Consider the following 17,427-nt stretch of genomic DNA (forward strand, 5'->3'; position numbering starts at 1 on the left):
AATACACTTCCTGATTTTCCAGTTTAGGTCAGGTGGCTTAGAATAGCCTATAAGGGGATTTTGTTGTGTGCCAGACCCATTGCTATTAAAAGACAGAGGGCTAGATTCAGATAGTTTAGCGGATCTTTAGATCCGCGTAACCTATCTGATTCACGATCCGCCGGCGCAAGTTTTTGAGGCAAGTGCTTTATTCAGAAAGCACTTGCCTCTAAAGTATCGTAAATCGTATCGTAAATCCCCCGGAGGAATTCAAATTCCGCGGCTAGGGGGCGTGTAAAATTTAAATCAGGCGCAGCCCCGTGCCGAACGAACTGTGCATGCGCCGTCCGCTAAATTTCCCAGCGTGCATTGCTCCAAATGACGTCGCTAGGACGTCATTGGTTTCGACGTGAACGTAAATTACGTCCATCCATATTCGCGACCGACTTACGCAAACGACGTAAAAAATTCAAAATTCGACCCGGGAACGACGGCCATACTTAACATAGGATACGCCCCATATAGCAGGGGTAACTATACGCCGGAAAAAGCCGAACGCAAACGACGTAAAAAAAAAGCGCCGGGCCGTCGTTCGTTTCTGAATCGGCATAATTCCTCATTTGCATATTTGTTGCGTATACAAACGGAAGCGCCACCTAGCGGCCAGCGTGAGATTGCAGCCTAAGATCCGACGGTGTAAGTCACTTACACCTGGCGGATCTTAGGGAGATCTATGCGTAACTGATTCTTTGAATCAGTCGCATAGATACGACGGACGGAACTCAGAGATACGACGGCGTATCAGGAGATATGCCGTCGTATCTCTATCTGAATCTGGCCCAGTGTTCCCAGCAGTGATTTGTCCCTGCATGTTGGAGTAGATAGGAAGAATTGACAGTGTGTGATAAGGGAGAGATAGTTGTGATATACACAGGGCCGTCTTTAATATTGATTGGACCCTGGGCAAACATTTTCTTGGGCCCTCCCAAATCCACTTATCAACTATTTGCAGGCAGTGTGGACTCAAGGGGCAGCTGATTTGGGCCCCACAACAATGACTGGGTCCGGGGCAGCTGCCTCTTTTGCCCTGTGATAAAGATGGCCCTGGATATACAGTGCCGTACAGTGCTATAATTGTAATGCTCTATTTTAATAAACTTTGTAGAGACAGATAGTTGCTGCTATACAGTGCTGTATTGTGCTACTCTGCTGTTCACAGTGCAAAGACCCAACAATGCTTTCTACCACTACTTTTGTGTGTGTTAGCAACAACATCAGTTGCTGTTTAACCACTTCAGTTTAGGCCAATATGTATTCTTCTACATATTTTTGTTAAAGAAAATGCAATAAGCACATATTGATCGGTTTGCGCAAACGTTTGAGCGTCTACAAAATAGGGGTTATATTTATGGCATTTTTATTATTATTTATTTGTTTACTAGTGATGGTCGATGATCAGCGATTTTTAGCGGGACTGCAACATTGCGGCGGATAGATCGGACACTTTTGACACTTTTTTGGAACTGCTTAAAATAGCCACTGATTACTATATAAATGACACTGACAGGGAAGGGGTTAACGCTAGGGGAAAATCAAGGGGTTAAGTGTTCCCAAGGGAGGTGTTTTTAACTGTGAAGGGAGTGGACTGACTAGGAGTAAAGAGAGATCGCTGTTCCTAATCAATACTTCCCTGTCAGAACATGGTTCTGTTTGTTTACATTGACAGATCCTTGTTCTGGCTCTCTGTGGAGCGATCGTTGGTGGCTAGCAGACATCGTGGCCGCTAGCCATGCGAATTGGCTCCGCCTCCGCACCTGCTATTACTGTCCACCCCAGTGGTGGCTGGTGTTTTTTTTTGTCAGTCGGTCGGGTCACCCACACCCCCACCCCCCTGCGGGTTGTGAGTCGGTCCGTCGTTTCATCGTACAGCCCCACACTTACCCCATGTAGGTCGTGGCCGGGCAACGCTCCTATGGGCAACGGCTTCCATCTCGTCTCCTCCTCCTCTGCATCACGACGTCTTCCGCCGTGAGTCTCCTCCCTCCTCCTAATAGGCTACCAATAGGATCGCCTGTCCGGTTAGTCAATCGGGTGACAGGTCTCAGAACCCACTTCCTGATTAGCATAGGTGTGCGCAGCCTATTGCATTAGGGTGTGCACCAGTGGCGGTTCGTCCATAGAGGGCGCTGGAGTGCCGCCCCCTCTGGCTCCCGCACACACCACTGACTAATAACATTGAATCATGCATTGCATGAATCGATGTTATTGTCGCCGCTGGCCGGATTCAGATGGTCGGATATCAGCGCCAACCACCTGAATAGCGGCAGCTGGTTGGCTGTACGGAAGTGCCTATCAGAGCCAGCGGCTCTGATAGGCTTTCCCAGTACAGCCCTCAGCCTTCCGGATGCTTATCCAGGGAACGTACCGGGGTGCGTTCCTTGGATAAGACTGTCTGGCGTCTCAGCCAATCAGGTTGACCGGTTCTGGCTATCGGTAACCTGATTCGCTAAACCGCCTGGGACACACACAGCCGAGTCAGCCGCCACCGCCAGTGACACTGCCGCCAGTGACACCGCCGCCAGTGACACCACACCGCCGCCACCACCGCCCAGGTATTGTGTCTTAGTTTTTCTGATCGCACACAGGGCTGAGCATTCACAGTCAGGCCCTTGTCTGTCCATCCAGCAGACAATCCTTGCAACCCATACCCTGTATGCACAAGTGCACTGTCACACATCTACCTGCTGCACCGGCCCACACCCTGACTCCAGAGCCTAATGGAACCATGAAATGTAGACAGCTCATAAAAACCCTGTAAACACCTTAGTAATCAGGAGATGCTGGTTGTGAGCAAAAGTTGGACCTAGAATTAGAGCCTTCATCCCAACCAAGACTCTACAAAGTCTCTAAGCTCTTGGATCCAGACCATGATTTGCCAATACTGGAGAAAATAAAAAGCTAGCTTCTCCTTATGATCATCAAAAGGGTTGGTGCTGATTTAATCTGTTTATCTGTAATTTCACACCACCAGCTGCCTTCCAGCATCCGTGCTTTGTACTACTGCACGTGGGTTGTGTCAGTGGGCTCCCCCCCCCCCCCCCGTGTGTGTGTGTGTGTGTGTGTGCGGCTCCTGGGCATGCATGGGGGTATATATACTGGGCATAGTTACATGGGGGTATATCATGCTGACATCTGGTTTCAATTCATTACAATCATTGCACGGAGGATTTTTGTTACAGATGGAGAAATCCATTGCATTCATTTACAGACTTTTTATAGTATATAATATATAATATATCTACTGCTAGTTATATGCAGATTGCTTTGGCAATTGGGGTATTTAATGGAAGGTCAGGTGTATGCAATTTTTTTTTTCGTTTGCGCCCCCCAAAAAAATTTGAGCACCAGCCGCCACTGGTGTACACCCCAACGATCAAACACATAGAACCGATCACTCACGATCAATGGGAAGGGGCCGATAAGTTACATATTTACCAGCCCCTTCCCCAATTTATCCTAAAACATCCCCGCAACAACAGCTAGGGGGAGAGGAGAGTAGGGAAGCCAGAAGCGCTGCGAGGGGCAGGAGGGGGAATCTGTGCTGTACAGGGTCATTAGGGTGTGCATGGGCACACCTGGCACACCCTGTGCGCAAACCTATGCTGATTAGCCAGGAGGAGGATCAGTGTGACAATAGCGAATATTCCTTTTTTCCGTCTTAAAAATGACAGAAATCGATAATCAAGATTCACTCCCCATAGAGTTCAATAGGGTTTGGTTTTAACCCCCCATTTTTTTAGACTTTGTGTTTGAAGAATGCTCCACAAACTGAACTCAGACACATTTGCTCATGCATTAATTCTATCCAGCAATTCCTATAAAGTTTATGAACAGCTGACAAAATATTAAGATCCATTAAGATGCACTGAAGGATGAAAACAATGTCAACGTCTAGAAAAAGCTACTAGTGACAAACAACACAGCACAGTGTTTTTTTTTGATCAGATAAGTGATGTGAAAAAATTGCATTGCGTAATTATTTGAATGTCCGAAGAATTATACCTTAAATTCCAGCAGGTGGATACAGGTCGCATCAGGCCAGACTGCTCTGTTAAAGATTCTAACAGCCAATGGAGGGCACAGAGCTGGCGGAACAGGGAGTCCCTGGAAAAGAAACAGTGACATATGACATACTATACATACTGAATGCATGCTTTTAAGAAGCATAATATAATGAATGGCAAACTGTTAGCAATTTGTTTTTAACAGATAAAATGTAAATGTATGCATTACATGGCATAAACTTAAATTAGTGGTGTTTTTTCATGTGTTTAAAAATGACATGGTAATTCATGAAAGATCACATGTACTAGTATAAACTAATAGGAGGTCGTACAGACAGACCCGGATTTACTCCCTTTGCCGCCCCAAGGCCGGGTCCTTCAATGCCGCCCCCGCCTGCGCAGTACAGGGGGGACATTATCCGGGGACTTTTTCGGCAACACACGAAGGAGGGGGGGTTTGCTGCCGAATATTACATTGAGAGGTGGGGGGGGGGGGTGCTGCTGCCGAAAATTTAGAAGCAGGGGGGTGACATTGAGCATTGGTGGGTCTGACAATGACATTGAGAACCGGGGGGGATTTTGCTGCTGCAGAAAATTACATTGAGAGCCATCTCACCTCCTCTTCCCTCTGTTTCCTCTCCTCTGACCATCCGTGACATGACAGGGGGGAACTCCGGAAATGAAAGTGAAAGTGTCCTCTCCTCTCAGCCGCAGTGCCGCCCCTGCACCCACTGCCGAGGCCTGGCCTTGTTGGCCTTGTCTGGAATCCGGCCCTGCGTAGAGTCCAATCTAAACCTCACTCGCCTGCATTTTTGATGGCAACAGTTTGTTTTTCTTTTAACTATATGAAACATGCCTAAAGATGGAGCACTGAAAAGCCCATTTTATAGTTATATGCTGAGGCCCAGATTCAGGTACATTGGCGTATCTTTTGCCGGCGTATCGCATCTCATATGCGCTACGCCGACGTAACATTGAGAGGCAAGCTGAGTATACACAAAGCACTTGCTCCCATATTTACGCCAGCGTAACGTAAATAGGCTGGCTTAAGCCTGCCTAATTCAAAGTAGGCAGGTATAAAATGAATCGTGACCCCATGTAAATGAATGGCCGTACGAACGGCGCATGCGCGCGCATGCTCAGAATTACGTCGCATATACTCCCTAAGATACGCCGGCTCAATGCCTACGACGTGAACGTAACCTACGCCCAGCCCCATTCACGTACAACTTACGTAAACGCCGTAAAATACGACGGCTGTTCCGACGTTTCTGACGTCCATACCTTAACATGACTTACACCTGCTTTATGAGGAGTAAACTTATGCCGGACGTACGCATTACGTAAACGGCGTAGATTACTGTGACGGGTGTAAGTACATTCGTGAATCGGCGTATTAAATGACGTCGCCCCGACGTCATTTGCTTAGACGTTTACGTAAATGGCGTCCAGCGCCATTCACGGACATCTTACGCAAACAACGTAATTTTTTTTAAATTCGACGCGGGAACGACGGCCATACTTAACATTGGTTGCCCCTCATAAAATCAGGGGCAACCTTACGCGTCGCGTACGATGTAAATTCTCAGCGTCGACCGCGCGTATGTTCGGGAATCTCGCGTACTTACCTCATTTGCATAGACGACGGGGAAAACGACGATGCGACACCTAGCGGCGGGAAAAAAAATTGCTTTTAAGATCTGACAGCGTAAGAGCCTTATACCTGTCAGATCTAATGGGTATCTATGCGTAACTGATTCTAAGAATCAGTCGCATAGATACCCGGGGCCAGATGAGGAGTTACGATGGCGCAAATGGTGTTGCGCCGTCGTAACGCCTTTGAGAATCTGGGCCTCAATTTGCACACACCTATAGAATAGTAACTGAAATCTGCTGAACTCTGAAAGTGGAAGAGGGGGAGGCTGTATTACAAATAATCCCTACTGTCATAGTACTGTACTAATCAAGAAAACATTTTTTTGTAAAAGTTGTAGGTAGACCTCTAAATAGATGTGTGCCATTTGTTTTTCAGTCAGAAAAAAATTTGGACACATTTTTGGTTATTCAGAGATTCGGATGCACCCAAATCTCCAAATAAAATAGTAACGAACTTCATTGAAATTTGTTACATTCCGTTTCATATAATTTTCGGAATGATTTGAATTCGGATCGGATGAAAAATGATCGCATCTTTACCAATCAATGACTCATCAGCTGTCAGCAATAGAAAATTCTGAAAAGAAAACAGAATGCATATCAGGCCCTGGTGATCTGGTGACCCCAATGCCTTGTGACATTAATGACCCAGCATGCTTTGGCTAATGATGTCACAAGAAGGCTGGGCCACTGGGTAACTTTGCTAGGTGGCCCGCTCCTTAGCTATTCAAGAAATATCAAATGGAGGTGTCAGGGATCTGCCACCTAAGGGTTAACAGTGCAGACTGATTCCAATGATTGGCGACAGGCTGCCTTATTTAAACCCCTCAGCAGCACTGTGTCCTTGCTGTCTGATCTGCATCCTATCCGGAGACCTGATCCTGAACCTGCATCATTCTGACCTGGCTTTCTGACTCCGCTGCCATCTCCAGTCCTGACCTGCTCTGTTCTGTTGCCGAATCCAGCCTGAAATCTGACCATTCCTTGCCTGCTGCTTTTTGTCTGTATTGATCCTCCGTGTATGACCTGGCCTGTTTGATTCCTCTCCTGCTGTCACCTGCACTTGCATGCGCATGTTGCTCTCAGGCGCACCTGCATCCGGTGACCTGCGTCCGCTGACCTGCATCCGGTGACCTGCGTCTGCAGACCTGCATCCGCTGACCTGCATCCTGTTGACCAGCATCCTGCTAACCAGTTAATCAGCATCCACTGACCTGCATCCGCTGACCTGCATCCGGTGACCTGCATCCGCTGATCTGCATCCAATGATCTGCATCCAGCTGACCCGCACCTACAGTGCTCCAGCCCCTCTCATTAGCCTTCATCTCCAATCTCAGAGACTCTGCAGGCACTCATACACCACTGTGCTCCTACGGTCACTGTCTCAACCCCAGTGATCCTGGAACGAGGGCGGTACGAGAGGTCTCCCTCTGCACGTCAGGCTCATTCCCAAGGTACGTGTCAGGAGGAGTAGGCAGACGGCGGGAGCCTTCGACGAGACCGGAGTCCGAGGTGATCGACGATGGCTCTACATCGGGGAAAATTGTTTTTTATTTTTTAATAAATCACTTGTCAAAAACTTGTATTGTTTTTTTACACTTTTCTGGTGAGGTACTATGTACCCCATACTCATTCACATAATGGGGGGGGGGAATCTGAGGGCCCCATTGTTCCAAAGGCTGTTTTTTTTTTAATATGTGACCAACAACAGAGGACTAGAAGCTCCTCCTGCTTATGTTTCCATGCAGACAGGATGGGAAAGATCTGGGTCATGTGACAGCTGTATTTCGATTAGGAAAAAGGTACTTACATTTTTTTTTATTACCCCCTTCCCGCTGGTCATCTCCCGTCCCTTTAAGGGTTCTAAATGCTGGGTGGCGGAGGCGGGCATTCAGGTCACGTGACCGATGTGATTGGCTGTCACAGTGGTCACATGATCGGAAAGCTCTCGATCACCAGTATGCGTCGGGAGCTTTCCGTTAACCGTTGGCTCCAGTGCTGGGAGCGTGCATAGAGCTCACTCTCAGTGTGGTAAGTGGTTTACACCGGGCTGCATATATTCGGAAGCTCAGCATGAAGGCCCGCATGCCGAAAGGATGTCTGAGGCTGGCGTGAAGAGGTTAAAATAATTACAGTGGCATCATTAACATACAGAATTAGAGGAGACATTGTAAATTACACAGTGTGTGTTTAGTATCACTTTAGAAAAGTTTTTCTCTGTATTAGATTATCTTCTAAATTTAAGATTGGTTGTAACTATTTGTATGCCACTTACTTTCATAAACTATCTATGTGGTTTCCAATTACATAGTAAAGGAGGAAGTTTGTATTCAAACCATGAATCAATAGATGTGTGCTATCTTGTCTTAATAGATAAAGCAGGTGGTTAAATGATTAGAGGGAATTTCTTGTTGGTACAAATTAGACCATTTAGTAAAAATTGAGTGCACAGCCCCCATCCTCAAACTCCCCCCTCAATCTACAGAATCCAGGGGCTCTTCTCTCCACCTGATCCTTTAAAGCAGAATTCGCCATTGCAGTCTTGACTGGAACCACAGTATAGGGACTGTAGTTCTCCATGGAGCACAAGAGCAGAGAAGTCACCACACTTGTATTCCATGATACTTCCTCCAGATCTGAAACTGAAAGTCCATACCTCAGTATGGACCTGAGCTGTAGGAAGAGCCCACAGGAACCAGAGTATTGCATTTGTTATTCACTAGGCATGGTTTCAATACTTTGAAGGCTCAGATGCAAAATAAATAATATATGCACATTCTTGCTTCTTTCAAGATGGGTGTATTTTTTTTTTTTTGAAAAAAGGTTAAACTACCCTTTAAGAGGCTGCAACGTTTGTTAATAACATTCTTCCTAGTCAAAATGGGGGCTTGGCCAATAAAATTTTAAATACAATTTCAAAGCAGAAGCTTTACACTGAATGCTTGTATTATCCTGCAGCTTAAATGTGACTTACCTAATAAAAGACCTCCAACAATTCAGCATAGTAAAAATGTGATAAAATGTTTTAGCAGTAACTATCACTTATAAGAGGATTATAAGTTGACTGACATGATAGAAGTATGAAGAATCATTGTTCATTACATCTGAAAATCTAATTTAAAATCTCATCCTCGCCAGAACCGTGCTGTATGAAACACATAATGCTGAATATGACAGATCCATTTCTAATTACAGGAATGTGTGTGCAACTCCCAAGAGTATCTGATAAGGGTAGTTAAAGAATTCTGCAGGTTGAAGGGAGTTCATGAACCTGTTATGTGAATAATTTAAGATAGACAGATTGGGTAGATGGAGATAATATTCCCCTGGTTAACTGCTAGTATAAAATGTGTATCATCAAAAAGACATATAGACAGTATGCTTTATAAGGTCTGCAAAAAAGAAAAGAGCTTTCAGTAAAATATATGATGGTGTGTATTTGTGTGTAAAGCATTGACAATGACAAGGGGTCACAGCAGGACACACACAAGGCCTTTCGATCATCCCATCAGTCAGGCTTAGGTCCCTAGATCATTATTTTGCAACTCAACATGCTTTTCGGCCAGACATGATGAGTGGGCTCCCCAAAGAGTAGTGTATGAGACATCACAGCTTATATCAACCTAAAGGTAAACTTTCTTTTTTCTGGGCGTCAATATTATTTAAGTATTTTATTAAAAAATTTAAATCCACATTTTAAATCTGATTGTACAGTTCTTTTTACTAGTTCAAATCTTTTTATATTACAATTAAGCATTTTATATAGTGCACTCGTGATACTAGTTTTTAACAAAGTTCTGAGTTTTTACAGAAAGAGCACAGCATTAGCTTATTTCTTTGTTTCTCTTTATATTAAACTCTGCGTGGATCTGTACATAGCAGAAATGGGAATTAAAGTGTATGTATAGTTTCGTCCAGACTGGAGAGCAATAGACCCTTTGTGTCACCACTGGGGATATTCAGTCGTCTTTTTGTCTTGGTGTCTAGTGCACCAACACCAGGGCCGATCTTAGGCAGGGTGCGCAGGGTGCTTTGCACCCAGGTGCCTGAAGATGTGGGGGCACTGAAGTGCCAGAGTTCTCCCCTCCTTTTTGCAATGCTGGGGGGAGGGGCCATTCCTCTTCCAGACACAAGGGTTCTAGTTTTCAGTGGCTGCTGAGTGCTGATGTGCAGGAATGAATTCCTCATAGTGGGAGTCTGGGATCCCACACTGTCTCTACCAACTCCATTTGGAATGCCTCCCCCTCCCATCTCTATCTTGGGCTGCAGAGAGAACCTTTACACGTGCTCTGGGCTGCCCCTGCTCCAGATGTTTTATGGCATGATAGATTGCATAGTCTCTGATCATCTCCTGTACTATGTCTGCAGTCTCTGATCATCTCCTGTACCATGTCTGCAGTCTCTGACCGTCTCCTGTATCATGTATGTAGTCTCTGACCATCTCCTGTATCATGTCTGCAGTCTCTGACCAACTCCTGTATCATGTCTGTAGTATGTCTGGGGGTCTTTCTAACAGACTCTCTAACAGAAGCCCTCTCTGTGTCCATCAGAGAGGCCCGCCTCCAGGTCTCAATAAAGTACTTTGCTTCTCTTCCTGTATTTTGTTTATTGTTAAGAGATCATGTAAGGATCCCAGGGTAATGAAGACTTTGTGGGGGAGCATTTCTGTAGTTGAGTCGTTGCCATAGAAACATTTGTAAAGGGGAGGGGTTAGTAAAAATGACCGCGCCCATGTGGGGGCGCCAGAAATATTTCTGCACCCAGGTGTCTGTGACCCTAGGATTGGCCCTGACCAACACAGCAAGTATGGGGTAATAACAACAGATGAGGGAAAATCCTTCAATAGGGACACATGTTTCCTTGACAACCATCTAAGAGAGAAATTCCCCTTGCTTTTGGGAGATTTCCTCTCCCTTCTTGTTGTGTCTCCAAACAGGAAGTGAAGAAAAATCTTCCCAGCAGGACATAGACATATGGGTTTAATCCTTCCCTGCACTATCCTAAGCTAAAAAAAAGTTTTGGTTATCAATACATAAAAAGGGTGGGCTTCAGTCACTTTAATAAGTACAATACAAGAGCTAGTTTATTGCAGGTTGCAATACGGGAAGGAGGATGAGATGGGTATCAGGAGTTTCTGAGATGAATAATGGTCTTAAACATTAGGCTAGACTCTCTTCTTAATATTTTTTTTTCTGACAAAGTTTCTTCTGAAGAAAGACTATGCTGGCTGGACATTTACAGAGCCCTTTTCCTTGACAATTGAGATTCAAGTGGCACGTTAGTCTTTATTTTCCAAGGGAGGATAAAATGGAAAGGTGCCATTTATATACTTGATATACTTTCCACTCCACCAGTCACTCTTCAATTTTTTTGGGTGGGGACAGTTACAGCTTGTTTCCTAAATAGGCCAGGCACTTTTTAGATTCCAGCAGCCAGCATCTTCAGAAATTCCTCCCCTAGAGACCCTATTTCTTTCCATCCCCTAGACCCAAGTGCCTGTGGAGAGAGACAGACCTTTCATGTAGTTTTTCTTACAGGACAAAAGCCCAAAAGGGAAGAGGCTGAACAGCAGGTGTACCAATGTTTTCTCAGGATGCATTGTCAGGAACCCCAATCCTGCTCAATTCATACACCTCTCTAGCACTGATGGAGCAAGCTCAATCAGCCATAAAATACAATCTGCGCTTGAAGTACAGATAGTCTGAGTACAACCCTTGACTTCCTTCATAAAAATTCCATAAAGGATTTTAGCAAAATACTGTACTTCTACCTATAGTATAAAGTTTAGTAAAGGTCCTGTAAATATAGTGTTTCTGGGAAAACCTTGGCCTAACAGTACCTATGTGTTAGGATTTGGATCTGAACCTGGAATCCTTGTGGTGTCTGGATGTGTTCCATCTTGCTGTGCCACCTGAGATGCTGAACAGCTCTCTGCCTGCTTCCTTGGACAACCTTTCTTTGTGCCTTGTTTTTGGTGAACCTTAAACCCTTTGCTCATACCATGAACTTCCTAATTCAAGCCATGAATCTCCACTTCCTGTTTGCCATAGTATCGTTTCTCCAGCCAATATCTTGCTCCTTTTACTCCTGCTGCCATCTTCACTGCTACTCATTACCATCCTTTTGCTTGTTTCTCGACTATGCTTCAACTTGATTCATTTGTTACCAACCTTTGTATTGTTTCTTGACTATGCTTTTACTTAATCTCAATCTGCAACCACTTGTTGCCTACCTTTGGCTTGTTTATTGGCTCTGCTTAAAACCTACCTGCTCCATCTTCCTCTGGAGACTGGCTTGCTCATCTTCTGGTGGGGCAATCCTGATGACCACGACTTGGCAATAGCATGCATTGAAACCCATCTCCACTATCAGGTGCTTTGAAGAAAACCAGTTAGTGCTTAGACCCTGGCTTTGAGTGAGCCCACATCATCCACCAGGGTGACCTGCTTGTGTACATATACTTTTATTTGGGGTGAACACTATGTTATAGAGCTGCTATGTTGGATTGCCAGGGAGTAGAGAGAAGACCAGGTCAACAAAAATATGAGCCTTACAGCAGAGCTGGGTCATCAGAATTGCAGGTAGTGCAGGAATGCTTAAAAGTAGGTGATTTGCACAGCGACATAGGTTTACTATCTGTTTCATCTTTCTGTATCTTAGTACAGATTCATTTGTGTCTGGAGTTTAGCTTCAACAGGTTAATCACTTGCCGACCAGTCGCCATCGTTATACGGTGAGCCCTTCCCTTCCAGTGACATTTTTACAGTATTCAGTGCATTTTTATAGCACTGATCACTGTATAAATGCCAATGGTCCCAAAAATGTGACAAAAGCGTCTGATGTGTCCGCCATAATGTTGCAGTCCTGATAAAAATCGCAGACCGCCGCCATTACTAGTAAAAAAATATATAATAAAAATGCTATAAATCTATCCCCTATTTTGTAGACGCTATAACTTTTGTTCAAACCAATCAATATACGCTTATTGTATAAATATGTAGAAGAATACATATCTGCCTAAACTGAGAACATTTTTTTTTTTAACTGGGAATATTTATTGTAGCACAAATATTGTGTTTTTTTCAAAATTGTTGCTCTTTTTTGTTTATAGCAAAAAAATAAAAAATACCAGAGATAATCAAATACCACCAAAAGAAAGCTCTATTTGGGATTATACGGATTATAGTATCTCTGGGGGTGGGGGAGGACAATTGGGTTGGATTTTGTTCTCTTCAATATATTTATTATTTTTTGTTATTCACAATTTCTTTTACGTTTTAATGGTGCTTTGTTTCAATGTGGAATGGAAGGGCAGGAAATGAACTAAATGTACCATGTTGTTTTTGATTGTATGCCACACTGTAATAATTTTCATTGATGTTCATTACATTGTACTGATTTTTTTTTCTGAAAATAAACTTAAACTTGAATGACAAAAAAAAAGAAAGCTCTATTTGTGGGGGGAAAAAAGGACGTCAATTTTGTTTGAGTTCAGCGTTGTACGACTACACAATTGTCAGTTAAAGCGACGCAGTGCCGAATTGCAAAAAAAGGCCCGGTCATTGGGCAGCCACTTCTTCCGGGGCTGAAGTGGTTAAACAGACAACACATGAAAGTACAGAGAATATCCTGCACAACTCTGTTAATCAACCATACCTTATGTCTCTTTAGTTAATTTACTTAGGCTCATTTTAATTTGTTTTGGAAAGGAAAGTAAAGGAAACATGTTAAGATGCCATGACTTAAGAAGCTGATTAGACTGGATAGACTGAATATTTAGCAAACTATTACACAATCCTGCATTGAAGCAATATTTATTCAAGAAGGAATTCAATAAGAAATAGCAATTGCAAGCTCTTCTTTATTCTACAAATAAAGAGTTCTTTTTTTTACAAAGGCTGTAACTCAGTAATAATCTCCAAATGTCTATAGAATAATTTTTGAATTCCAAATAGTTTGTTGTAAAAATGAATGAACTTGCCACACTTGTTCTATAAAGGCTTGAAAATGTTGCAAAAACATTGCAAATTTACTTTGCACAGGGTTAGCTGCTGCTTTTGACTTCCATAGACATCTTTTACTAAATTCATCTTTGTTATACAATGCTACATATCATCTTTCAGGAGGAATAGTTGAAAAAAAAAATCTTGCTACAGGCACTTCTATTAACCTTTCATAAAAAATGTGTTCTATAAACATCTTGCCCTGCCTCACATCATTCTACTTCCAGCTCTTGACAATACTTACCAATGTTCTCATTTTCAAGTCTATATATATATATATATATATATATATATATATATATATATATATATATATATATATATATATATATATATAGAGATAGATAGATAGATAGATAGGATTGTTGACATTACCTAGGAATATTGATAAATCACCTGTGTATTGCTTGTGTCAGTAGGTAGTATATAGTCAGATAGACTGTACTAAATGGAGGTTAAAGCAGAACTGGGGTGTTATACCAAAAATTTAAGCAAGAAGCTTTTTTTACGACAGAAGCTACTTCCACAATAAAAGTCTTCTTACCTTCCTCCTCACAATCATTTTTACACAGAGCTGCACATGCACAGCTCAGTGTAATTTTTTCTGGTTTATGCCAGGAAGAATGAACTCCCATGTGCATACACTGGAGTTACATCACCCGGTGCCTAACAATGAAGACAGCTGGTGACTCTGTGTCCTGGAAGAAGCTTGGGAGAAGATTTTGGTGAGGTAGCTCACAGATGTTGCATCACTCAAATGAAGGTGAGTATTTGTGGACTTTAGTTCCCTTTTAAAGGGCTTAGGTCTTTGTTTTATAGACGTCTTAATGTGTAACTAAAGGCAAGCCTTTTTTTTGGGGATATGGTGTAGAGTGATTAGGATACATGTCAGTTTTTAATGCTGTCTGTGCTCCCATTAGGGAGATTCATCCTCTCTATTTGTAAGAGAAATTCCTAAATTTTGGGTTGTCACCAGAACAGTAATAAAGGGGAAACCTTCCAATGTAGACACTAGTTCTGGTGACCCTGGTGACACCCTGGGATTCCCTCACTTTGGAGGGATTTCCTCGTACTTTCTGTTTTCACTATGGGATAGAAATTGAAGAAAAATATCCCCAAAGGACACAGATGGCAAAAATAAAAACTGACAGGTGTTAAAACCCTCCGATACTTTCAAAATGTAAAAAAAAAGTTTTGCCTTTAGTTACACATTAACCTTTTGAGCAGTAGTGAGAACAGTAGTGGGACTGACTTTTGCTCTATTTTATCTGGAATAAAGAAGTCAAGGGTGAAAAAATGCCCCATTCCCTGGTGGCAATTCATGCTTTTTAAAATAAAAGCTGGTCCAAAGTGCCCCTTCAGTGCAGCAATCTTACGCTTTAGAAAATCCATCATGCTCTGTGAATCCAGTGTCATAGTTACATAGTTAGTCAGGTTGAAAAAAGACACAAGTCCATCCAGTTCAACCACAAAAAACAAAATAAAAAAACACAGTAAAATCCTATACACCCAACTCCATACCCACAGTTGATCCAGAGGAAGGCAAAAAACCCCAGCGGAGCATGATCCAATTTGCTACAGCAGGGGAAAAAATTCCTTCCTGATCCCCCGAGAGGCAATCGGATTTACCCTGGATCAACTATACCTACAAATCTTAGTACTCAGTTATATTCTGTACATTTAGGAAAGAATCCAGACCTTTCTTAAAGCAATCTACTGAGCTGGCCAGAACCACCTCTGGAGGGAGTCTGTTCCACATTTTCACAGCTCTTACTGTGAAAAAACCTTTCCGTATTTGGAGGTGAAATCTCTTTTCCTCTAGACGTAAAGAGTGCCCCCTTGTCCTCAGTGATGACCATAAAGTGAATAACTCAACACCAAGTTCACTGTATGGACCTCTTATATATTTGTACATGTTGATCATATCCCCCCTTATTCTCCTCTTCTGAAGAGTGAATAAATTTAGTTCCTCTAATCTTTCCTCGTAGCTGAGCTCCTCCATGCCTCTTATCAGTTTGGTTGCTCTTCTCTGCACTTTCTCCAGTTCTCCTATATCCTTTTTGAGAACTGGTGCCCAAAACTGAACTGCATATTCCAGATGAGGTCTTACTAATGATTTGTACAGGGGCAAAATTATATCTCTGTCTCTGGAGTCCATACCTCTCTTAATACAAGAAAGGACTTTGCTCGCTTTGGAAACCGCAGCTTGGCATTGCATGCCATTATTGAGCTTATGATCAACTAAAACCCCCAGATCCTTCTCCACTACAGACCCCCCCAGTTGTACTCCCCCTAGTATGTATGATGCATGCATATTCTTAGCCCCCAAGTGCATAACTTTACATTTATCTACATTAAACCTCATCTGCCACTTAGTCGCCCAATCAGACAGAGCATTGAAGTTGGCTTGTAAATTGGAGACATCCTGTAAGGACGTTATTCCACTGCATAGCTTGGTGTCATCTGCAAAGATAGAAATGTTACTTTTGATCTCAGACCCAATATCATTTATAAATATATTGAAAAGTAAGGGTCCCAGCACTGAACCTTGGGGTACACCACTCATAACATTGGACCATTCAGAGTAAGAATCATTAACCACGACTCTCTGAATTCTGTCTTTCAGCCAGTTTTCTATCCATTTACAAACTGATATATCCAATCCTGTAGACCTTACCTTACACATGAGCCGTGTGTGCGGAACTGTATCGAACGCTTTTGCAAAATCCAAATATATCACGTCCACAGCCACGCCTCTGTCCAGGGTTTTACTTACCTCTTCATAAAAGGAAATCAGGTTTGTCTGACAACTTCTGTCTTTCATGAATCCATGTTGTCTGCTGCTTAAATAGTTTTTTTCCAGCAAGAACTCATCCATGTGGTCTTTTATTAAACGTTCCAGTATCTTCCCAACTATAGAAGTTAAACTAACAGGTCTATAGTTACTTGGTAAAGACTTTGTTCCCTTTTTAAATATGGGCACCACATTGGCCCTGCGCCAATCCAGTGGTACTATTCCTGTCTTTAATGAGTCCCTAAATATTAGATACAGTGGCTTTGAAATGACAGAGCTCAACTCACCTAGGATCCGTGGATGGATGCCATCAGGTCCAGGTGCTTTATCCACCTTTATTCTGTCTAAATATTTTTGGACCATATCACTTTTGAGCCATTGTGGATTTGGGGCTGTGTCACTCCCACCCCCATTTTGGACATGAGCTCCCCCATGCTCCATTGTATACACAGAGCTGAAGAAAACATTTAATAAATTTGCCTTCTCTTTGTCCCCAGTCACCCACTCTAGATTATTTTGTAAGGGGCCTACATGCTCAGACTTCACCTTTTTACTATTAATATATTTAAAGAATTTTTTGGGGTTTGTCCTACTATCTTTTGCAATCTGTCGTTCGTTTTGAATTTTTGCATCCTTGATTTCCTTTTTGCATATCCTGTTATATTCTTTGTAACATTTAAACAACACTGGTGTTCCTTCATTTTTATATTTTTTAAAAGCTACTTTCTTATTGTTTATAGCTATAGCGTGTCATATATTGTACAGAACCATAATTGCCATAATGTTTGTATAACCAATATTTAAAATGTATAGAAAACCAACTATAAAATATTAGTTTACATAGTTAATCTTGAGGGAAAAAAAAAAGATTCCACCCAGCTGAAAAATCCATCCAATTCAACCAAAAGGAAAAGAAAAAACAAACACACAC

At 42.7% G+C, this 17,427-nt stretch overlaps 1 protein-coding gene across 2 annotated transcripts in view; it reads right to left on the bottom strand.

Annotated features, from left to right (window-relative positions):
- Positions 1 to 17,427, bottom strand: part of CCDC60 (coiled-coil domain containing 60) — a 342,947-nt gene that overhangs the window by 83,737 nt on the left and 241,783 nt on the right. For both annotated transcript variants that reach the window (XM_040345544.1, XM_040345552.1), the window contains exon 7: positions 4,042 to 4,143. In XM_040345544.1, the coding sequence (XP_040201478.1) occupies positions 4,042 to 4,143 (102 nt within the window). The remainder of the gene's footprint in view (positions 1 to 4,041; positions 4,144 to 17,427) is intronic.

The sequence above is a fragment of the Rana temporaria genome, chromosome 1, assembly GCF_905171775.1.
Source record: "Rana temporaria chromosome 1, aRanTem1.1, whole genome shotgun sequence".
Taxonomy (NCBI): Eukaryota; Metazoa; Chordata; class Amphibia; order Anura; family Ranidae; genus Rana; species Rana temporaria.